The following is a 24769-nucleotide window of genomic DNA, read 5'->3' as shown; positions in this document are numbered from 1 at the left end:
ACTATCTCTTCACTTGTAAGTTACCCCACAAAATAAACCTCCCTTTTAACTACGTGGAGTGGCCCTAATAATGGGTGGCCATTCCACCTGGTCTAAGCCCATCAACTGCAAGCCATGGTTAGTGTCATCTCTGTGCTGTGTGGGACAAGAAAAGGATGATGTTTCCAGCAAAAACAACGCGGACCATAAGGTTCTGGGAGACGGAGAAGTAGCAGCAAGATGCTGGGGGTGTGCAGAGATGGGGGAGAAAAAGATAGTCATTCAGAGGCAGAGATGGCAGATAGAATGATTACTTTTCCCCAAACACCTGGGAATGAATTAGATCTCACACAGGCACACAGGAGAAGAGGGAGGTGTTTTGTTTGTTCCTGAGAGTAAGGATGCTCCAGACGGCTAATGAATGAGGGAGAGACTTGGCTCTCTTGGCAGAATCTGAGAAAATAAAACAGATGAGCTGGAACAACACCCAAAAACAAAAAAAAAGTGAAACATGAAAAAACTTTGAGTCAAAGAAAGACCTCAGTTTGCAAAGCAGTCAAGCTCAAAACGATCTAGACATTAGCCATGGGGGGGAAACGGAATGGAAAGAGAAGACAGCAAGACCAATCCCTCTACGAAAACCAGCATGAACTTGGCCTTGGGTTGGTGCCTGGAACTCATTCGCACCGAATTCTCAAAGGCTACAGAACTACACCTCTGGGGAATGTTGACTTTCCCAAGACTTTCCCTTTCAAATACAAACCCAGCCGCAAGATGTTCTGAGACAGTCAGAGAATTAGAAAAATAGATCTGCCCATGTTTGCAGCAGACCCCAGGATATGGCTGCCATGACACCAAGGGGCCCGTGTCCTCATGTGGCCACGCTAGCCCCTGAACCTGTTCTGCACCCCTCCTTGTACGACGTCAGGAAGTGTGTGTTTGAGCCACATCCTTTGCCCAGAGGCTCAGACGGAATCTATTTCACTCGGTGACCACTCAGAACAATAACAGCTGCCACCCGCTTCCTGAACTTCATAACAACGACTCAACCGTTCACCCTCCCAGACGCTTGTGACGGGTCGGCTCTTAGAATATGGTTTTGTTCCTTCTCCAGATGCACACTGCCCAGAGCAATGTGACAGACACCACCAGGGACCAGGAACTTGAGTCACACGTCTGACTTACACAGGTCCCGGCAGGCTCTGGCCACTGGGGTTTCCTTCTGTCTGAAAGAGCAGCCTCGGCGTCTGTGGGAAAGATCATCTTGGAACCCCTCTTCTATGGAACATGCATGAAGAGCTTTGGTACCCCAGTCTTCACAGTCCTTATCCCCATACTCTGCCAGCTCAGCAAAGACAGGAAGTTCTCAAAGATATCTGTGTAATGGAGTCATGAGTGCGGCTATTTTTCCTCCTCTTCATAGAAGTTGTGAGGCAGCACGAGAAGCCTAGAGGCTCCTGTTCACTTCAGGGGTGGACCTGGTTAGGGGGACTGTGTCTAAAGGCTGCTCAGAGCCCTGCAGCCTCCCTCAGCTACCATGCAGTTGTCTGTTAAGTCTCCTTGTTCCGCCTCAGACCCTCCCTTGCTTCCCAGGGAGTGGAGCTACTCCAAATGGCATCCCTGGGCAACAGCTCACTCTGAGGTCAGCCGCCCAAGGTGGGTGCACTTCCCTGAGGGGAGAGTCACTTCCTTTGCAGTTTCAGGAAGAACCCAGGATTCACAAGAACCCCATCTCTGGCTGTGGGAACCTAGGGCCTGATGGGCTGAGCATCCTGCCTGTCTCTGGCCTCACACAGTACCCAGAGGATGTCAACATGAACCTTGGTCCAGAAGATATTCTGGGTCCCAGGCCCTGTCTTAAAGCTGCTTCACAGTCTCCTGCGCTCACTTCAGATCCTTGTTGACAGCACAGAGCAGAGCCTGGGGTAGATGGCTGCCACAGACACCTTCCCACAGCCTAACAGAACGTTTCCACAGCCACCCTCCATCACCATTAGCTCTGCTCTTCTTGCTCCACACCTACCTCCTTTCCTTTGTAGAAACTGTTGCCATCTCTTCCAAAGCCTTCCTTTTTCTAGACTTTTCCTTCCCTCATCTTTCCCTTTCTCTCTTACTGTTCCCCCTTGTGTCCTCCTTGTTTTCTCTTTATTGTTCCCCTCCTGTGTCCTCCTTGTTTTCTCTTTATTGTTCCCCTCCTGTGTCCTCCTTGTTTTCTCTTTATTGTTCCCTCCTGTGTCCTCCCTTGTTTGTTCTCTTTATTGTTCCCCTCCTGTGTCCTCCTTGTTTTCTCTTTATTGTTCCCCTCCTTGTGTCCTCCTTGTTTTCTCTTTGTTGTTTCCCTCCTGTGTCCTCCCTTGTTTGTTCTCTTTATTGTTCCCCTCCTGTGTCCTCCTTGTTTTCTCTTTATTGTTCCCCTCCTGTGTCCTCCTTGTTTTCTCTTTATTGTTCCCCTCCTTGTGTCCTCCTTGTTTTCTCTTTATTGTTCCCCTCCTGTGTCCTCCTTGTTTTCTCTTTATACTACTCCCTCTCCACCTCATTTGCTTCCATTTTCCATTCTTTTTTCACCTTGCAGACTGAGGACGTAGACATGGCTGTCTCCCTTCTTACCAAGAATTGGACATGGCTGTCTCCCTACTAAGAATGAGGACAGTGAAGGGAGGAATGGCCTCCATGTAGACTGCTCCCCCTATCCATTCACAGGACTGAGACCACAGCAGGGAAAATGTGACATTGTACTTTCCAGTTTGGTTTCCTAGCAGTCTCTGAACAAAGCCAGGTGGGCTGCAAAGTCCTGAATGCATGGGACGCATGGCCAAGTGCTACTCACGATCAAATGCCATCCGAGCCGGTGAGGAAGGGCCCCCTCTCAGAAAGACCGCTGGCCTCCCTCCCAGCCCTGGAACAGCCGTGGTGTTTCACTGTGCAACCCCTCAGCCTAGCTCTGCTTCTGCTGACACCAACGGGTTCAGGTAGAAGAAATGAGTTATACAGAAACTGTGGCTAAGCTCAGGAAAGAATGCAGGGTTTTGTTTCAACATGAAAAGAGGAACTGGAGTTAAAATAAGCTGTGACCAGTACCAGGGCTTCCTGAAGGACAGCTCTGACTTGGCTCACGGGGTGTGAGCTTTGATTTGCTTCTCAGCAGTCATGTGCCATTGGTTATTATAGAATGTGCGCTCTCTCGCGCTCTCTCTCTCTCTCTCTCTCTCTCTCTCTCTCTCTCTCTCTGTGTGTGTGTGTGTGTGTGTGTGTGTGTGTGTGTGTGTGTGTGTTTGAGGCAGGGTCTCATGGAGTCTGGGCTGATCTCAAACTCACTATGTAGCTGAGGATGACTTTGAACTTTTGATCGCCTTACCTCTATCCCCCAAAGTGCTAAGATTATAGGTATGTGCTACTACATCAGGCATTATGGAGGACCAGGGAATCGAACTGTGGGCTGCATATGCTAGGTAGGTTCTCTACCAACTGTGCAACATCCCCAGCCACTAGCATCTATTTTTTTTTGTTTTTGTTTGTTTGTTTTAATAGGAAATGGCTCCTTATAGGTGGGGAATTCCCTAGACCATCCAGGTCCATGGCTTCCTGTCCCTTAGTTAGCGGGTATTGGTGACCAAGAAGGTCTTAGGTCAAGTGCAAGATTGGAAACATTATGTCCAGCAAGGCCATATCTCTTCCTTGGAAACTGCTTGTCCACCGCCCTTGTTGAGGTGTTCATAGGAGGGTTATGCTCTGTCCCCATCTGTCAATGATGAGCAGACACCTGCTTCCTAACGGTCAAGCAACACAGAGCTCAGTAGTCTGTGAGTGGTCCAGGCAGAGAAAGCTGTTGGTGGCTGAGCCAATCAGATTCCCTCTGGGGACTGGGACATGAGAAGGGAACTGCTGTCATCAGGGGAGGAGCAAACCACAGAGAAGAGCTGACTCATTGAGGTAGAACCCAGCCAGGGCCCCAGCGCCTCTGAGCCCAAGCCCTGGGCTTCCCTAGTGGCCTTCTGGCCACCGAGGACAGTGGCCCTTGCACAAGTCAGCCAGAGTGACCCCCTAAACCCACTGAAGCTCTCAGTTAAGAGCCACTGAAGGTCTGTGGTCATTTATGGGGTCACAGGAAGCCACCACAGCAAGAGTGTGAAGACAACGTGGGCACAGACTCCAGACAGACGGAGTTACGAGTTCACATGCTGTGGGCACAAACTCTCCACAAGAAGCCACAAAGTCACGTCTTTTCCAGTCATACTCAAAGTTTTCATCACTTTGAAGGAATAGAAGAAACCACAAAGTGGGAGAAAGATTAAAGACACCGACTAACTTTTAACTTAAGAGAGTTGACTCCTAGCAGGAAGCCACCTGCGGGACCCCATGCCACCAGGCTAAGTTCACACCGTCCTAGACTTGAATAAAAAAGTAGCGACCACAGAGGCCTACCACTTGCCTAAACCCCACCCCAGCCACCCATGTCCTCAGAAGCTGTGGAGTCCACATCTGAGAAAGTATTCAGATGATGAACATCTGCCAAAACCTTGAGAAGAGTGTTTGCTTAAGTGTACCCAAATCTGCCCTGGTGATCACTGCTGAAGCCTGGGCTGGCACAGGTACTCTGTGACCTTCAGGCTAGGCTGACCCTCCTTCCGTCCTGGTGCTCATGCACACACGGGAGGAAGGGAGAAGCATGAACAGCCTGATCGCCATGCCATGCAGCGGAGCAGTTCCCCGAGCCCACACTGGCCTCTCCCGTGAAGCTTGGTGTGAGCAGATATGTCCCCTGGAAGGCAGCTGCTTCACATCAGGATGGAACCAGTCCCCTTCCGCCTCACTCTCTGAGCCAAGCAGCTGGTGGTGACTGAAGTGACTCCCTTTGAACGCCATCACTAGTCACCCCGCGAGGCTTTCCTTTGCTCCTGGCGTCTCTCTCGTCCATGTTTCCAGGAGCTTTCCCAGACACTGCCTTTTGTCAAGGCAGCTGAGTCTACCCCTTTGGCCTAAGTAATTAAGCATGCCCTTCAAGTTTTGGAAGTCACCAACATCCCTTCCCATTTCTATTTTCTTTTCAGCTAAACCCTGGAAACCTTTGCTCCTTGCTGTCCTGGTGACATGGTGTCGCTTGTCTGCTCTTCCTGCACTGCTCAGATGTGTGCCACATGCTCCTGTGGCTTCTGCTGTGGTCCCCGTGAACTTAGTGACACACAGCCCCTCCCCTACCTCCCTCTTCTACACACCCCCGTGTTCTCTTGATGAAGCCGGGCCAAAAATAGCTCCCCTGTCTTCCACATCACTCAGCTGCCACACACTGTGGTCAAACAAAGCCCCTGTGTCTGCCACACCAACTGTGCCAAGGTGGTCTTCTCGGGCTTTGATTGGCACTGCTGGTTTTATTTTCCCTTTTAAAGCTCAGCTGAGGCGGGTGAGACGGCTCATTGGGTAATGCTGCCAAGCTTCAGGATTTGAGTTCAAGTCCCCGGAACGCACACAACAGAAAGAGAGAACTAACTCCTGAAAACTGTCCTCTCACCTCTACAAGCACACCATGGCATACCCCATAAACAAAGAACAGAGTTTCTTCATGACTTTGTATATTTTGTCTTTATATGGTGAATTCAGATGCCAGGGCTCTCAGCACTGGGCAGAAGGGGGCCACGGGAATTTAAAGGCACCATCTCATCTATCGTCCAGCTCCCTTGCAAGTTCACCCCCTTCTGCTGCTTCCTGGGCCACTTACCTTTGCTCATTTGTGGTAGTCAAAGAAAATGGTGGCTGGAGACCCAGCCACCATCATGTCCTTTTCTCAGCCACGGCCACCAATAGTCCCTGGCATGTGTGACTATCACCGATGAAGAGTCACTGTTATTTACTCAACCCAAAACATGTGCTCTGGGGACAAAGCTAAGGTCTGCCACGTCCTCATATGGAGGCTCCTCGGCCACCTGCTTCTCCTTCTCTTTTTCTCTTTCTCTCAGGGCAAGCACAGGTTGGTTCAGGACTTACCTGAACAGTGAATTTGTCATCCTCGTTGGGCAGAATCCTGTAAGTGTAAACGCAATTCCGGAACCTGAAATAGATCAAAGACGATGTTAGAAATCATGCAGGAAAACAAAGTTTGCTTGGACCAAGGAGAACAAGGCTCTCTGGCACAGCTTGGGGAGTCAGCACTGTCCCCACCCCTCAGCACACAGAGAGTGGCCATGGACGTGCCATGGGGAGTCAGCACTGTCCCCACCCCTCAGCACACAGAGAGTGGCCATGGACGTGCCATGGGGAGTCAGCACTGTCCCTGTCCCTACCCCTCAGCACACAGAGAGTGGCCATGGACGTGCCATTGGGAGTCAGCACTGTCCCCACCTCCTCAGCACACAGAGAGTGGCCATGGATGTGCCATTGGGGGTCAGCACTGTCCCTGTCCCCACCCCTCAGCACACAGAGAGTGGCCATGGACGTGCCATGGGGAGTCAGCACTGTCCCCACCCCTCAGCACACAGAGAGTGGCCATGGACGTGCCATTGGGAGTCAGCACTGTCCCCACCCCTCAGCACACAGAGAGTGGCCATGGACGTACCATGGGGGTCAACACTGTCCCCACCCCTCAGCACACAGAGAGTGGCCATGGACGTGCCATTTATGTCCCTGCTAGATAGCCATGGGGGTCTGATCTAATGAGCCCTTTGTTTAGAGGGGCTTCCTCAACCTCTTAGCTGCCGAGTTGTCCAAAAGAATGGAGCAAGAAACATGTTTGAAGAGCTAAAACTCCCAGGGGTTCAGCAAGATAGTGTGGTAACCAGGTCTCAAGTACAACTGCCTAGGGAACACATTGGCCAAGGTGAGGCTTCCCAGTACCCACCTTCTGCTGAGACTTCATTCCCCTACTCGGCTCCTCCCACCCAGACTCCTTGCTTTATAGCTTCCTTCTTCCTAAAATGAGCACTACCCCTTCAGAGACTCAGATTTGCAAAGGGCTGGAAAGCTCTGGTTATTTCTGTAGAGGAAGTGTCAAGTACCTAAGATCTCCTTCCCTTTCTAGAAGCTCTATGTTCTTTAGCTCAAGGATCCCAGGCACTTTACCTTCTTAGAATCTTTGAAAGGGAAGGGCTTGTTAAACTGAGGACCCTATGGGAAGGGGCCATTGCTGAGCAGTCTCTGGCTTGCTGGTATCTGGTAGCATGGTGGCCATGGGAGTCTGTTCGTGGCCTCAGGAGTCCATTGACCGCACAGCTAAGCCTGGAAGGCTGCCACCACTGGCTTTTCCTTAAACCTGTTAGAATGGCCTCCTCCTCCATCTTCCTCTATTTGGGATTTGCATGAACAGTGAAAACTAGGTACACTGTTGCCACAAGGCAGGGAGGGGGCTAAGCTCTGTCAACAACACAATGCTTCTGCTCTATAAATGAGAGTTATGGAGGGTGAAGAGATGTCTCAGTAGTTAAGAGGACTTGCTGCTCTTTCCCAGGATCTATGTCCAGTTGCCAGTACCCACATGGAGGCCAGGAAACATCTGTAACTCCAGTTCTAAGGAATCCAGCATGCTTTCCTGGCCTCCATCAGATACTGCATACACATGGTACACATACATGTATGCAGGCACAACACCCATAAAATAAAAATATATCTTATAAAAAGTCACTTAACCCCTTCCATGGGCCAGACTCAGTACCACAATTTCACATGTGTTATTAGTTAACTCAGTTTAAAATTTTTATATTGAGGGCTGGTGCATAGCTTGGTTTGTAGTGCTTGCTAGCATTCATGAAGCCCTGAGCCCAATTCCCATCATAACCCAGGCATTTTGACACACACCTCTAATGCCAGTACTCAGGAGGTGGAAGTAAGAGGATCAGAAGTTCAAAGTCATCCTCAGCTACATAGGGAGTTGGAGGCCAGTCTGAGTTACATGAGACTGTGTCTCCAAAAGCAAAAACAAACAAACAAATCCAAAAAAGACTGTATATTGAAAAAAACAAAACCACACACAAAAAGATATAAAATGAAAAATATATGTCTCCTCTGTCCCATGAGTTTCTTAGATTTATTTTTATTTGTAAAATATTTTTAAAATATGCGCACAAGATTATATGTACGTATCTCTTTCAATGCATGTAAAATCATACTGTTTACATTGCTCTAAAGTTTGTTTTCTTCATAAAATATCATCGAAGTCTTCCACATTGTGGTAGCTTGAACGAGAATGTCCCCAATAGGCTCTTGTTTGAATACTTAGTCCCCAGTTGGTAGAACTGTTTGGGAAGGATTAGGAGGTGTGGCCTTGTTGGAGGAGGTGTGTCACTGGGGGTGGGCACTGAGATTTCAAAAGGATCAGCTACCTGCCTGCTGCCATGCTCCCTGCCAGGATGGTTATGGACTCCTAACTCGTTAGAACCCTAGCGAATTCTTTGTTTTCTAGGCTGCCTTGGACATGGTGTCTCTTCACAGCAACAGGGAAGTAACCAAGGCATCAGCTGAGAGAGATGGATAGTCACAGCATTCTACCACACAGATATCCCATCATGCCCTTGACCAGGGCCTGGCGGGGGTGCTTATCCTGAATAACGCTGCTGTGAACGAACAGCTCTGCTCCTACACCGGGGCATACATGGATGACCTCTTTGTTTTAATTTCATCACAGAATAAAGAGGAGTGCAATGCCACATCTACTTGCTGCCGGGAAGACTGACCGCCTTCGTGTCCTGGAAGCCTTTGGAACAGTGCCTGGCTCACACTGGACACTGTGATGTCAGTGCTTGTTAGCTATTGTGGGGAAACAAAAGTAGACAGAGTCAGCTAGACAAAAAGACATAGGCATTTTACACACACGTATCCGTGGGCATGCACTTTTATGTAGTCTAGGCCCACTTCAAACTCGTGATAATCCTCCTGCCTCAGCCTCCCGAGTGCTGGGATTGCAGGTGTGAGCCACCGCGTCTTGTATTTTGATAGACTACCATCTGCCATCCAGCAAGACTGTCATATTTTTCTTCCTCCTAACGGATATGAGAGTGTCAATTTCCCCACAGCCTGCTGACGGGCTTATCAGATTTCTTAATCTTTGCAAATCTGAGCGGGGAAGAGCAAAGACAGCTTGCCTTAATTTGCCTCTCCCTGTGAGAAAAGTTCAGCGTGTTCTTGTTCTTGGCTCTTTCTGTTTCTTTTTCTTTGAATCCCTTTTTGTGTCTTTGTCTCCATTTTTCTTTATGTCAACTTGGGCTTATGTACAGAACTCTGATCTGCGTTATTATTTATTTCAACGATGTTTGCTGGTTATCTTTTGTAGCTGTGTAATTTCACGTTTTTATGTCGCCAGCTTTATAATCTTTTCTTTTATGGCTTTGCATTCATATACACTTAAAGAAAATTTGGGGCAATGTTTTTGGGAGATTTCATGACTTTGTGGCTTCGTTCCCTGTGGGAAAGCTTCTCTGAAGAGCTTTTCTGGCTTCCCTGCCCCCCCACACCCCCACCCCAACAACCTATCGCCACAGCCCAAGTTGACACCACACCACCTGACCCGATGTCATGTCACATCTCAGAGATATCTCTGGAACACAGAGGATCTCACAACACCTCCTTAGCCATCCCCGTGTTCCTAACCTCAACCCTGTGCAGAGCCAGGGGACTGTAGAGCCTGCTCCGCCCTGCTCAGGGCTTATCTCTCCGGAGCCCTGACACTTCCTCCTACGGATAATCAAAGGCTGGGGGGAAGGGGCAGTATGAGAATGCTCTCTCTGGCTGAGGGTAGCTACTTAGGAAGAGCCCCAAGGAATCCCAAGGAGTCAGCAAAACACATGGGCTCCCAGACAGAAAGAAAAGACAGAGAGGCAAAGAGGGGCTATTCCAAACAGGAAAGCCCCCTTAGTTTAGTTAAGTGTGGGAGAAAAGCCTGCCTGGCCTTTTCAAAGATGTTCTAGAAACTGAAACAAAGAAACAGCCTCACATGACTAAGGCCAAAATCAGAACTGAACACAACAGGAGCATCTCAGACGACCCTGCCTGAGAACGGTCAATATGCACACAGCGTCATAGCCATCACCCTTGTGAAAACGTGAGTCCAAACTTCAATTTCACAGAGTTCTGGGGCCTCCACAGGGAGGATAGTCCCCACCCCACCCCCATCCACAGCAGCTACCCTTCTCCCTGGTGTTGTGTGGAATATGTGCCACATACATATGTGTGCACAGACCAACTCATGTGCATATGCATTCACATAACACACACACACACACACACACACACACACACACACACATGTATGGATGTATAGCACACTCCTAAGACAAATACAAAATGTTGAGAGCAGACTGTGTGTGGATCCATGGTTAGAGTACTTGCCTAGCATGTGAGCAGCCCTGGATTTGATCCTCGACTCCATGGGGGGAAAAATCAATATGTTGAAAGCAAAGATCGCACAGCTAAATTCTGTTTGACAAGTGCATCTCCAGACCACGATCTGGAGCGTGATCATTGCTCGTGGGGGATGACAGGACTGGCCAGTCCTTGTCAGCTCTTCTCAGGGAGTTGGTAACAATACGGGGTTGCTAACACTAACTCTCAGCTGTGACTCTTCTTTGCCACTAGGCTCCATTTGTCAAGAAAATTCCCAATATCCTCACTGGGGATCCAGATCAGGACAGACCTTCCTTCAGGTACCAAAGGCCATCTTCCATCCTCAGGGGAGGGGGTCTAAGGGGAGAATTGTAACTTGACTTTCTCCATTGGTGCCGAGTGACAGATGTCTGTCCTGAGCTGATCCTGGAGGAGGAGAGGAAGTGGGAAGTTGCCTTTGCCGGAGTGGGAGGTGGGCAAAGGGTGGGGGACAATCCTGAAATAAATAGCAATGAGAAGCTGTGTTTCACGGTGAGAGGAGAGGACAGTCACATGCGGGGAGGAAAACCGGTCAAGTCTGATGATTCCTGGCCAAACAACATCAACAATGCCCAGAAACACCTTTCACACAGTGAGTCTCACAGAGAGGCAGAGACATCAGACTTGAAAACCAGACGCCAGGGTTTGTCTCACTCCACGATCTACTCCTGCAATTGCTTGTAAACCCCTCTGTGACTCCTGCTATGTGTCACTTCTAATTTCTAGAAAACACTCCTTGCGTGCATTTTCTCTTTTCAAGGCTAAATATTATGCACTTCTGGGCAAGATGGGATAGAAGAAAGGCAAAACGGAAAGTCTGCTTTCAGAACGCCGTTTGGAGTTGGGCATGGTCCTGCACGCCTATAATCCCAGCACTTGGGACGCTGTAGCAGGATGATGGAGAATTCAAAGCCAACCTGGGCTATATAGTGACCCTGTCCCCATGCCCCAATAAACAGAGGAGTCAAGTCATTTGGCTAACGTAGAATAAGAGAAAATGGACATAGGCCCAGGAAGCAAGAGTGTTTAACACCTACTGCCCAAACCTAAAGAACAATGGAGTCACAGCGCTAGGATCGATGCATTGACAGAGGCCATCTGTTGCTTACATGGGCCCCTCCAGAAGAGAGAAAAGAGGAGGAGGGTACAGGTGTCCATCAGGTGAGAGGCTGAGGAAAGGCAGGCACAGCACGCTCCTCAGCCATAGGGACCCAAGTGGTCACTCTTGACCTAAAGCTTTAAGAAGCAAAGACATGGGAGAAAATCTCCTGGAAGGGAGCCCTCCACCTGTTTGTTAAGAGTTCACCATTTGGCGCAAAACTCCCCAGGTCTTATTGGTGTGGGAGGATCCCTTATCCCCTTCCTTCTTATTTTTTGTTTGTTTGTTTGATTGATATGGTAATTATGGCAGAAATGAAGCTGTCCCCCCCCACCCCTCACACAGCTGTCAGAAAAAGAATCACTAGACCTGTGAAGATATATCACCACTCAAAAGAGACTCCCCCATCCCACAAAGGACATAAGGAGCTATTTCTATCTTAAATAAACTCATTGTTTCATGGTGAAGCCCGGGGAGGTAAATCTGTGTTCCCAGAACCCACATGGCCTAGTTCCACCCTCACCAAAAGGCAACCCAGGGAAGAAGAGATCTATTTGGCAGGGTATAAAAGAGCTGCCTTAGGGTAGACATTTTCTTTTTCCGTTAGGCTCCACTGATGGCTTTAGAAATACTGGCCAATGTAATGAGCTATGACGTTTGAGTAAGTGGTGTAAGCATTTGGAAGAAAAGACTGTTCTGATTTATAGATGACATGAAGGCCTATTCAGAAATGTTTGGGCTGGAGAGAAGGCGCGGTGCGTAAGAATGCTTGCTGTGCAAGCAGGCAGACCTGAGCTTAGATCCTTAGAACCATGCAAAAGAGCAGGGTTTAGAGCCCATGTGACAGTGCATGCCTGGAGTCCCAGCGCTTGAGGTAGGCACATCTCTGTGAGTTCTAAACCACCTAGGGTTACATAGTGAGACCCTGTCTTGAAATTAAAAAAAAAAAAAAAATTTGGGTGTGGCCACACACATCTGTAACTCCAGTGCTGGGGTGGGAGTGGGTGCAGAGATAAGGAAGCTTGCTGGGTCTGGTCAGCCAGCCTAGCCCCAAGCAGCAAGCTCTCTGTTTAGTGGGACACTGTCTCAAGGGAACAAGGCAGGGAGTGATAGATTAGGATATCAGATGTCTTCCTCTGGCCTCCACTCACATGCACGGGTGTCTTAGTTAGGGTTTCTGTTACTGTGACAAAACACCAAGGCCAAAGAGCAAGTTGGGGGGAAAGGGTTTACTCGGCTCACACTTCCACATCGCTGTTCATCACCAAAGGAAGTCAGGACAGGAACTCAAGCAGGGCAGGAACCTGGAGGCAGGAGCTGATGCAGGGGGCATGGAGGGGTGCTGCTTACTGGCTTGCTTCCCATGGCTTGCTCAGCCTGCTTTCTTATAGAACCCAGGACCACCAGCCCAGGAATAGCATCATCCATCACTGACTGGGCCCTCCCCCATTGATCACTAATTGAGAAAATGCCTAACAGCGGATCTCATTGAGGCGTTTCCTCAATGAGGCTCCTTCTTCTCTGATGACTCTAGCTTGTGTCAAGTTGGCACACAAAACCAGCCAGGCAAACACAAACATATGTGCACACACATCTGTGCACATACATGGTATCACACATACCACAGATGCTAAAATTTCTTTAAAAAGCAAATATAAAAAAGCAGCTGAAAGATTAATGAAGAACGGTCAAAGAAAATGACAGAATAAAAGATGAAAGCATAAAATTCTATGCAGGCAATTGGAACCAGTAACTATGGGGGGAATGTATCATCTACAATATTACAAAAATATAAAGTCATCAGCAGAGACCCTAACAAGAAACACTCAGGGTCTGAATGAAAGAATATTATACAATCAAAAGGATAACATAATAAGACTGAATGTCACTAAAATGTTAAGCTCACAGATTACATTAGGATTTCCTGCCAGCCCAATCAAAGTCACAATAGGAAGTTCTATCCAACTTGAAAAATATTATTACCTGCAAAAACACTTGACTATAAGATTATAAGAAAATCCCAAAACATTTTGCAAAATTATACTAATATCTTTGTAACAATAGTGGTATAGGGTATATCTATATATACCTGTGGTATAGTGGTATATCTACTTAGACAGATAAACAACCAAGAAAGACCTTTGTAAGACTTAGTAAGACAGGCCGGGCGGTGGGGGCGCACGCCTTTAATCCCAGCACTTGGGAGGCAGAGCCAGGCGGATCTCTGTGAGTTCGAGGCCAGCCTGGACTACCAAGTGAGTTCCAGAAAAGGCGCAAAGCTACACAGAGAAACCCTGTCTCAAAAAACCAAAAAAAAAAAAAAAAAAAAAAAAAAAAAAAAAAAGACTTAGTAAGACAAAGGAGTCATGGAGGGAAAAAGGAGAAATCACTTAATAAGAGGTCAGGGAAAGATGGCCACTTGAGAAAAATAAGCTCAAGTTTTTATCATTTGTCATCCATTAAATTGAGTCCAACAGGATTTAAGCTTTCAGTGTGAACAATCAAAACTATGGAAATAACAGCCATGACCACTGAATTTGTTTGTATAGTCAGGATGCTATAACACAGGATACACATTAGTCAGTGAACACATGCAGCATTTCTACCACATAGATCCTCTTATGCTTGGTTTTCAGATGAGGAGGCTAGGGCCCAGGGTAATTAGATAAACTGCTGAAGGTTCCTCCCTTAACCTGAGTTGATGCAAAAGGAGTCTCTGTGTTGGAAATCCAAGGAAGAAGTCACAAAAGAAAAAAAGAAAAAAAAAAAGAAAGAAAGTGACAATTTTGCAAACATTTATGATCCTTCTATGTCAGAAAACATAAACCTTAAAGGTAAAACATCATGAAAATGTGTTTGCAAGAAACGTGACATAAATAACTCACATAGGCAGATAACAAATCCCTGATGCCGGGGATTGAACCCAGGACCTCATGCATACTAGAAACGTGCTTAACCACTGGGCTACATCTCTAGCCTCACTCCACTTTCTATTGAGACAAGACCTCATTATATAGTCCATATATGAAATGCATAACAATCCTTCTTCCCAAGCTACATATAGTTTTAATTGAAGAAAAGAGGCTAAGAGAATGGAGAGGACCATCCTCAAAAGAGGGCGGAGCAAATAAGATTGGCAATCAAAAGTAAATCAAAATGAGCAAGGATGACCTTTCACCTTAGATGCTGTAATTTTCTTTAAAATAACATTATGTAGAATAGGAAGGACATTGGAAGGAGGTAGGCACTCTCTCACGCAGCTTGCCAGAAGCATAAATTAAGTCAAAATTTCTAGAAAGCAATTTGCCATTTTGTATCCACAGCCTTTGAAGGCTCCTGCTCTGTGATCTAATCATCCTCTGGGGATTTGTAATCAGTAATGTGTATAACTATTCTTCTGGAAGACCTTCCTCGCTGCTGCCACACTTACAGCAAGTCTGCCGATAATTTAAATGTCAGACAATCAAAGACAATCTCATTCCATAAAGCATGAGATATCCTGGAAGAGAAGTCTGTGCTTCCAGCAAGATGTTTAGGAAGAAATTCTAACTAGGCGGGAAAAGTTGAGGTTGCTGGAAACCTTAGACCACAAAGGAAAGGTAGTGCTGTGCGTGCGTGCGTGCGTGCGTGTGTGCTATATGGAGATTACATACATATGGAGAGAGAATGAGAAGACACACCAACAAATCAACAAGGCTATGCTAGTCTCTCAGTGACTGGGTGACGGTTGGTTGTTGTTGTTGTTGTTTTACACTTTTTACTTTATGCTTGACTCTATGTAGACCTGGGAGGCTGATGTGAGACTCAAGGCAATCTCCCTGCCTCAGCTTTTTGAGTGTGGAGTTACATGTGTCGTCCACCACGCACAGCTAATAGCATTTCTGTTACCTGACAGAAGACTTCACTGTTTATCTCCAGCTCTGTCCACCCCTCCACGGCCCACTCCAGCTGCAGGGCCAGGTGAGCACTCCCTCTCTGCAGATGTTCCGTTGGCCAGCCCTCCACAGTATTATTTCAGTTGCAAACTAAACCCAAACTGATGGGTTCTGGTACTTGTTAATAGCATGCTCCCCATCCCCATGTATGTGTTTAGGGGCACTTATATGTACTTACATAAATGTGCGTGTAGAGGCCAGAGGGCAGTCTTGAGTGTCCTCCCTCAGATGCAATGACATCTATCATTTGTTTTGTTTTGTTTTGTTTGAGATTGTGTCTCTCACTGGCCTGGGCTCATTAATTCAGCTAAGCTGGCTGGCCAGTGAACCCCGGGGGTCCTCTTGTCTCCACCTCCTTAGCACTGGGATTGTAAGTGTGCATCATCACACTTGGCTTTTTTGTGTAGGTTGTGGGAACTCTGGTCCTTGTTCTTGCTTTCTTGCAAGACAAGCGCGTCACCAACTGAGCCATCTCCCCAGCCCAGTAAGATGGATTTTAAGCAATGGAGACAAAAGAGCACGCATGCTATGTTTGGGGGCAACGTTAGAAGACAGGCCAGTTTGTGAAAAATGAAATATGACCCACACTTTGTTTCACACGGTCCTTCTCCCAAAGGGCAGGGGCCCACCACAGCTACCCGAATGGGGTTCCCTCTCATAGAACATTCTGTGTCCTGTCTGGCTTTTTCACGGCTGTAGGACTTCATCCCTTCGGCACCTCCTTACTAGGATGTAGCTAGAACCAGGAGGTTATGGGGCTGCCTCTCTTCTAGACTTGATCTTCATTCCCGGTTCCCTCAGGAGTTCTTTTTTCTGTATCTGTGCCCGGGCCCCTCCCTCCCTCAGGCTTCCAGGCGGTCAACCCTGGTGGCGCAGCAGCCACCAGACATTCTTGCGTCATTGAAGTCCTCTTCCTGCCTCAATCGCTTTGAGCACTTCCTCTGTGGAGGCCCCACATGACAGCTCCGTGTCTCCCAGCGGCCTCCAGGAAGTCCCGGAAGTGACACTGTCACAACTCTCCTCTCCTGTCATGGAACTTTCTTCGCAGATAGGTCCTCTGCTCCTGTCTGGTTGCTTCAGCTCATAAAACTAATGGCCAGCTGTCTTTTTACATATGCAAAGCACAGGGAGGGTGTACTCTGGCCTGTCTTGGGCTGGGCCTTGGGATATTCTTCTTACTCCTGTCTTCCTATCTAGTCCTCTCAATGATCTAGCTGTTCGAATGTGCAAAGACTGTATAGACAGTTCTCCAAATAAGGCATTACAAATGACGCCCGAGCATTATTAACATTAGGGATACAACTTAAAATCACAGTTAGGTGTTGCTCACACCCACTAAGCTGGATAGAATAAAAAAGACAGTTGGATGTGATGGTAAGCACATTTAGGAAGTAGAGGCAGGAGGATCAGGAGTTCAAGACCAATTTTGACTGTAAGAAGGAGTTTGAGGCTAGCCTAGGCTACATGAGACCACAGCTCACAAACACACAAACAAGCCAGGGGCTGGGGGGAGGTGAGGTAAAGCGTTTCCCTTGAAAGCATAATAACTAAGTTGGATGCCCAGAAGGTGCATTAAAAACCAACTAACCACCACAACAAGCTGGGTTTGGTGGCTCTCTCACTGGCCAGCCTAACATGACAAGTTCCAGGGCACCGAGAACCTCTGTCTTAAGAAAAATGAGAAAGGTGGGGCTGGCAAGACGGCTCAGCGGGTAAGAGCACTTGCCACTGAGCCTGACGACCTGAGTTCGGGACCTGGGACCCACATGGTGGAAAGAGAGGACCAGCTCCTGGGCTGGTTGTTCTTTGGCTGACACACACAATGTGCTAATGTGCACACACACACACACACACACACACACACCAGATAATAAACCAGTGGAGGTAGAGAAACTGTATCCTCACACATGGCTGGTGAGAAGGTGCCACAGCTGAGCCCAAGAGTTCAGCAGTTCCTCTAAATGCTAAATATCAAACCACCACATGACCCACCCTACCTCTCAGGGCCATACCCAAGACGACGGCAAACAGACATCCACACAAAGGCTAGCTCATGACTCCACAGAAGCATTGTTCATAGCAATCAAAAAGTAAAAAAAACAGTGCAAAAGCCATTCAACAGGTGACCGGGGTGTGTCCATACAATGGGTCACTAATGAGCTGCTCAAAAGATGGATGTCTGCTATAATCCAGATGAGCTTGAAGGCATATGCCAAGTGAATAAATCCAGATACCCAAAGTCACACATTACATAATTCCACAAACTGAAAATTCACGAGTCAAGTAAGTCCTTAGAGACAGAAAGTAGACTGGCTCTTTCCAGAGGTTGGGGAAAGGACAGCAGCAAGCAGCTGCTCACGGGTATGGGGTGGGTCTTTGGGGGACAATGAGAACGCTCTGAAATTAGACAGTGGTGTCGGTTGCACAACTATGTGGCTGTACTAAGGACCACTGAACCACAAACTAGCATGTGGACAGGTCACTTTACAGTGCGTGCACTAACCTCAGCTGAAGCACTATAAGCCAGTGAACTGGCCTGGGTAGCCTCACTTTGGAGCTGGGGTTCTGGGTGTCTTGCTAAAACAACAAAGGGACTCTAAGCAGATCCTAAGCGAATCTTGCTCCTCAGGACATTGTGGCCTGGCCTGAATTGGAGAGCAATAGCAGAGTTCTTGCTCCATCTCTGAGGCAGGGAGACAGGAGCCCCGTGTCCCAGAAAAATGGGATTGTTGTTAAAAAGTGCTAATGTCCTTGCACAGGTGAGTGCAAGCTATATGGTAGGCAGACTTGCAAAATGCTCCCAAACTAGTGCCTGCCCTGTACCTGGGAGACAGATCGACGGGCATAAGCATGGTCTTTTTGTCACCTCACATAAATGATATAATTAAACAGGCCTTCCTGGGTTCAGCCCTCCCTCCTGGTCTCAGACACAGGAGTAATCCTCAAGAGCACCATCCTCAGACGAAGACTTCTTCTCATGTCCAGCAGGCTCCAGGAGTCCGTGGGCCTGCTGCTCTGGCTTCTGCCTATACCTGCATTTCCTCATTTGCCTTCAACGTCACATATGGAAAACACCACATCGCATTTGCACAAAAGGCCTTAGCAAGCTGTGGGAACCTCACAGAAACTTTAAAAGGAGGGTGGAGGAAGGGAGTCGATAGCACACCCTCCCACAGCACAATCCACGCCCTGACCCCTCTGCTAGGCATTTCTACCCTCAAAGGCCCTTCTCTGAAGTTCTTCTCTTTGCACCAAAACCAGGGGTGACAAGGTCCTCACCCCACTCTCCATTAGTCCTGAAAACCCGGCCTGTTTGATCACCTCTGGCAGGCTTGGGGCCTGCTCTCCCACCAGTGCCTAGCTACATGATTTTTTTCAAATGACTGGAATGTCTTCTCTGATGGCAGTTTTAGTTGTAAATGTCCCATGCTTTTTCTCCCTTCTTTCTGCACTACCAAGCCCAGGACTATCGGGTGTTCGATCCCGGGGATGAATCCTTACTCCACCATCAGGTCTGGGTGTACCATAGAAGGCTGCTTGCAGAGGGAATCCCTTACACATATGTCTGGATCAAAGCAAGCCACATTCTCCTGGCAAGAGAGGAAGCCAGATCACTCCACAGTGGTTCAGGGGGGAATGCCACTCACATGGATGGTAGCTAACTTGACCTAGTTGAACTTGAGTTCTGTCTAGGCCTGGTCAGCTCGCTGGGCCATCGTTCAAATTCTTCCTGTGTAGCTGAAGCAAAAAGACGCTATCTAGCTGACCCATGGACCCTGCGTCGGCTGACCTACCCTTGAAAGCATTAGCTTCTCTGTAGCACACAGTACGGGGCAGCTAATGCCATCTCAGCTCACGAGCCTCATAGCCTCTGGAACGGCCTCCATCCACCTGGCCAATATCCTATCCAGGGCACACAGGCTCTCTGGACCTAGCTGTCACCAAGGAGGAACTGAGGAGAAATGGGGCAAGATGACAGGGCTCCACTTCGAAGAGCTCATATTCCCTTTCAAGGAAGGCAGACTAGGACTCCAATCAGATCAGCGAGATCTCCCCAAGACTGCACCCTTGGCCCTCCACGTAACTCCAGGCTCCCCTAAACCAAGGCTCTTTGAGTGACTGAGAAGAGACAAAAGCCTTCTTGTGTGTTGGTAGATGACAGGACTGACCTTTCTCAAGGAAATGAAGGTCAGGGTGTGAGGTGAATGTGTGCTCCTTTGTGACGTGGGTGGTGCTGCATTGCGACCTTGTCTTTCAGCATTTACCTCCCTCCCCCTGATTGCGTCTAGTCAAATCTCCTATCCAGAAGGCCCTCCTGACAAGACCGCACTCTTTCCAGAGGGCCACACAGCCCTGCGGCTGTCTTTTCAGTCACAAGAGGGGACCTGGATGGAGCTCCAGTTTCAGGGTCACTAAGTTCCTGACCCACAGCTGCATGACCCAGAGTCCACACACCCTGGGGAAGGAGGTGTCCAGAAGGACAGCTCACATGCCAAATCTATTACTTCTGAAAGCGAAGAAAACGACCGCCCTGTACCCCGGCTAGACTTTGCAGCCCCATCTCTTCCCTCTACCTTGGCACTGCCCTGAGGCTGTTGCCTTGATCTCCTCTGGCAGGAGCCTGGACTCTGGCCAGGGCAGATGGTGGGGGGGGGGGTAGGAGATGAAGTGGGGGTGGGGGATGAGGTGGGCGAGACGCCATCATCCACAGGGAACAGGGAAAGTAAGGGTGTGAAGTTTGTTTTGTTTTTCAGGAAGTTAAGTCTCTTAGCATTAAAGGGCTGGCTTCTAACAAGTTTTCAACTTAAAAGTAGCTGCCTTTCCTGCATTTTGTGGGGGGGGGGCATGAAAGGATGCTTTAGTCTATACACTACAGTTGTAGTAGCCATCCGTTTAGTCTGAAAATCTCCGGACCACCTCGCCTTTGCAGGAGCCTAAGGCAGCTGAGGTAGGGAGAGAGGGAAGTAATAAGGCAAGACCCCATGGTCTCGGTCAGGCTGTTCCTCCTCTGACTTCAGCCTTCCAGATGCTCTCTCTTAGAGTAAGAGAACCCATTCACGTCTGTAACTCAAGCTTACCACAGTCTCTGAGCCCATAGCCAACTCCCAACAGAATTGCCCTTGGCCCAAACCCCACTGGGGTAGAAAAGAAATGTAACTGGGCCAGTGGAGGCAGGCTGAGCTGGCGAGATGCTAAAAAGTACCTTCCTTCCCTCTTTAGGGCCCCTCACTGGTAGATCCCCAAGGGATGGTGCTTTGGGGAGGTCCTGGCCACCTGCAGCGTTTCTCCTGAGACACACTGGTGGGCGTGCAGGAAGCTGGCTGCTAACTCCAGCACAAGGTCAGCCAGCCGTGAACCTGTGCTGGTTTCTAGTGCCCCCCCCCCCCAGCTCCACGAACACCCTAGCTTCCCTTGCTTCTACCCGAGTCCACTAGGCCAGCTTGATGGTGGCCAAGGAGGTGGGCAGCATAAGCTAGTGGTCTCTGGGAGCAAATGACCTTAGCCTTGGCTGCTGTAGGTCCCTAACCTGTCCAAGCCTCACACTCCTTATCTCCAGGTCTAGGTGTTCACACGAACCCACTCCTGATTGTCTTAAAGATGAAACCAGGCAATAAATGCCTAGCACAGCAGGTCCCACCATGAGTCAGAGCTCAGAACCGTCTGTGGTCAGTCACCCACTTCCCTCCTGCGTGAAGATATGAGGGCCCTGGCTGCTCTGAAAGCTCTTTCTGTCAGTCCAGGGGCATTCTGTCAGATGCTACCTGAACTGTTCAAGTGGACACACCCTTCCTGACTGTGTTCCTGCCCTGCTCCAGCCTGAAGCCGGCACAGAGTTAGACCACAGGGCTGTAGGGTAAGGGCCTTCCTCAAACACTAGACAGATGGAGTGTTAAAAAGGAACCTTCAGCAAGTGTCTGTTTCCTCTGGTGTTAGGGTAACCAGCACATTCAGCAACATCTTCACGCTGGGCTGTAGGGGGAACCCATGGGGGCAGAGCCCCAGATGGGTGGGGATGCAGCTGAGTTCAGGGAGGGACGGAGACCCGCTCACAGAGCAGCTCTGCAGCTTCCTCTGGCCTCACCACCTGGAATAAAACTCCTTCTGAGTGAGGAGTGCTTTCCTGACTAAATGCACCCCAGACTCCGCTCCCCAAATAGAACTAGCTCCACGACCATACATAGCTGGGTGGAGGAAGGGATCGCTCTTGCCACTGTTGCCCTTCACTGGGTCCCTGACTGACACTTATGTTGACCGAGATGCTTTCCAAGGCGTCCTCCACCAGAGAAGTCCAAGTTTCTTTCTGGCTCAAAATGAGGACCCCTTCTCCTACCCAGAGCCCAGAGAGGCCGCTGGCACCACAGGTCATGAAGGACTGCGCTGTGGGCCAGGCCCAGAGTAACTCAGAGAGCCCCAGCACCGCACAGCCTGTTATAACACAGGCTCCCTGAACTCCAAAGCCAAGGTCCAAATTCGGCCTCAGAGGCTGCCCACCTCTACCCTCCCCATAGGGTAACAACACGCCAGTGACATGAAACTAACTCAACCCATTACAGGGTTCCCCTTTTGATCCACCCGAGGGGGCCCTGGATCTGCCAGTTGGGAGGATGTGGGGTACTCACAGCACACAGAGCGCGTAGGCCCGGGGGATGGACTCGCTGGCACGCACAAGGAAACTCCCGTCCTTGCCGGCCCTGGAAAGCAGCTCCTCTGCCTTGGAGCGGGTGATGTTGCCATGGTTCCACCCAGGGACCATGGCAGGCATGGGTCTCCTGGGCTGGGTCAGCAGCCCCTCCCAGGACGGACACTGCAGCAGAGCACTTAAGGGCCCTAGCTGAGACCTGCCGCCTGCCGCCTGCTGCCTCTCAGAAGTTGCCTCTGCTGCTACTACCAGCTTAACTGACTGACTTCCTGTTTCAGGCGCTCAGTGAGGGAGAGGAAACTGAGCTGCAGAGAACTTCCTCATTATAGAAACCAAGTTGGGGGGGGGGCATCATCTACCTTCCCACCCAGCCCAGCCACTGGCTGCCTGCCCCACCCTCTCACTCACTGGTTCTCAATATCTCCTGCATGGGACTTAACCTCTAGCTTCCATTATCAGCCAGAGTTCTGTGCAGGGGCAGGCACAAGCTCTTTTAGCATCAGGTTTCATGGCTAGCTTCTGAAGTGTGGCCTAGTATTTGTGGATGGGCCGAAGGAATGGGCACTCGGAAACCTGTGCAGATGTCCACAAGGGCAGCCTTAATACCCGTCCCCTTTGCACCACCCCAACATACTTGTGATGGTTAGTTTTAATTGTTAAATTGACACAACCTAGAATCACCTGGGAAGAGAGGGTCTCAGTACGGGAATGTTTACATTGGGTTGGCCTGTGGGTGGAGGGTTGTCTTGATGAAGTTAATTGATAGCCGAAGATCCAGCCTACTGTGGGCGACACTAACCTCTAGGCAGTGAATTGTGAACTGCTAGTAATGGGGAAGAACAGGAGCTAGCCCAAGCAAGCAAGTGGCATGTGGGCAGTTACTTCCTTCTGCTCTCAGCTGTGGATGTGATAGACAGCTACTTTAAGTCTCCACAACGGCTCCTCTGTGACTTCTCCACAACAGTGTTCTATAACCAGAATCGTAAGCAAAAGCAAACACTCTCCTCCCTAAGGTTCTTTTTGTCAGAGTATTTCACCCCAGTTATGAATGAATCTAGAACATACCTAAGGAGCAGGGCTTCTCAAATTGAACTAAGCCTTGTGCCCGAAGCAGAGCAAAATGGAGGGAGCATAGATTTCCCTGTCTCTCCTCACTGGAGACTCCCAGACACATGCCATCTCTGTGCTGGGCCAGTCTTAACAGCCACCCCCCTGAGGACTCCAAGTGTCTGGGGACAGCTTCGTGACTGGATTTCACTCAGTCTGTGGTTACCCATTCTCCATGAGCAGCACGCTGTCCCTGCATCTGGTGCACTGAACCCCCCCCCACTTCTGCTGGGCACTTGTGGGGGGCCGGGGGGGAGCTTATGGAGGGACTTACATGTCCCCATGGGGCAAGTTGGCCACTTGGATGACATTTGTTACTGAGTTCTTCATGGCAGCAGCCCAAAAGGTCAGTCAGCCTACTCCTTCTGTGGTTAGACATGGCCACATTTGCTCACCTCTCAAAGGTCACCATTTGGTACCAGCTGAGTTTTGCAGGCTCTAAGGCAGTCACTGACATTAGGACCCCAGAGCTGGGTGACCTCATTCCTTGGGCCTCATGTTCACAGAACCTCATCCACCCCATTCTTAGGAAATCTCTGTCCATCCTTGAACCCTTCTTTCCTTCTTGGACGCCTCTGCCAACTACGTCATTGTCCTTATCCCTGGAGCCTCCAGAGTCCATCACAAGGATTCAGATCCATCACAATCTTAGTCTCTCTGTGCCTTGGCCAACTCAGCTCTTGCGATCCCTTAGCATCCGAGACTGACTCACTGACAGATAAGCCCCTCTGCACCTCTCAGCCTCCCTCCTGTTGTCAACCTTGACTGCAACTTCACTGGACTAAGAAGCACTTAGGAAACTGGGAAAGCACACCTCTGGAAGTGTCTGCTAGGGCATTTCCAGAGATAATCAGGTCACAAGGACTCTGACCAATAATAAATCGATCCCTTAATGAATGCGTGCTTTTGTGTTACTGAGAGAAGGTGAAAGGTGAGGCCTAGCTGGAGGAAGTAGGTCACTGGGGTGTGCCCTTTAGGGTCCTCTCTTGTCCCAGCCCCTCCCTGTATCCCTTTTCTCTGTTACCATTGTTGTTGTTTTGAGACAGGGTCTCACTGTATAGCCCTTGCAAGTTTGGAACTTGCTATACAGATCAGGCTGGCCTTAAAGTCATAGAGATTCCCCTGTTTCTGTCTCCTGGAATCAAAGTGCTAGGATTAAAGGTGTGTGTTGCCACACCTAGCTACCTTTGAACTCAATAAATTGCCTACTACAAGCCAGGGGTGGTGGCACAAGCCTTTAATTTCAGCACTCAGGAGGCAGAGGTAGGTGGATCTCTGAGTTCAAGGCTAGCCTAGTCTACAAAGCAAGTTCAAGGCTAGCCTAGTCTACAAAGCAAGTTCAAGGACAGACAGGGCTACACAGAGAAATTCTGTCTCAAAAAAAAAAAAAAAAGATTGCCTACTACATATGTAACACATACATGGCACATTCACGCTTCCCTGATTTTCAAGGCCCATCCCTTCTTCACTTCCTTCCCTACACACATGACAGAGGCATGAGAGCGTCAATTTCCTTGTCCTCTCTACTTTGAGAAAACCCCAACACAGGATCAACATCGCCCTGATGGTGGGTAGAGCCTGGGTAGAGATTATGTCTTCGTAGGCTTTTGTGTACATCAAGAATTCAATTAAATGATGCCACAAAGTCTACAGAACCACCTGGGATGA

The 24769-nt window shown here is 49.0% G+C and overlaps 1 protein-coding gene across 2 annotated transcripts in view; it reads right to left on the bottom strand.

Annotated features, from left to right (window-relative positions):
* The window catches only part of Inpp5d (inositol polyphosphate-5-phosphatase D), a 113464-nt gene extending 91261 nt beyond the window's left edge, over nucleotides 1-22203 (bottom strand). Inside the window, exons 1-2 of one of the 2 annotated variants that reach the window (XM_059278260.1) lie at nucleotides 21975-22203; nucleotides 5959-6022 (exon numbers count right to left, since the gene is read on the bottom strand). In XM_059278260.1, coding sequence (XP_059134243.1) covers nucleotides 5959-6022; nucleotides 21975-22117 — 207 coding nt within the window. In that variant the 5' untranslated portion in view covers nucleotides 22118-22203. Of the gene's footprint in view, nucleotides 1-2002; nucleotides 2118-5958; nucleotides 6023-21974 lie in introns of those variants that run through there. The other variant, XM_059278261.1, reaches the window with a different exon arrangement.
* Nucleotides 22204-24769: the final 2566 nt, after the last annotated feature.

The sequence above is a fragment of the Peromyscus eremicus genome, chromosome 13 (assembly GCF_949786415.1).
Source record: "Peromyscus eremicus chromosome 13, PerEre_H2_v1, whole genome shotgun sequence".
Lineage (NCBI taxonomy): Eukaryota > Metazoa > Chordata > Mammalia > Rodentia > Cricetidae > Peromyscus > Peromyscus eremicus.
Note: the sequence above shows the minus strand (reverse complement) of the source record. Positions and strands in the feature narration are given on the sequence as shown.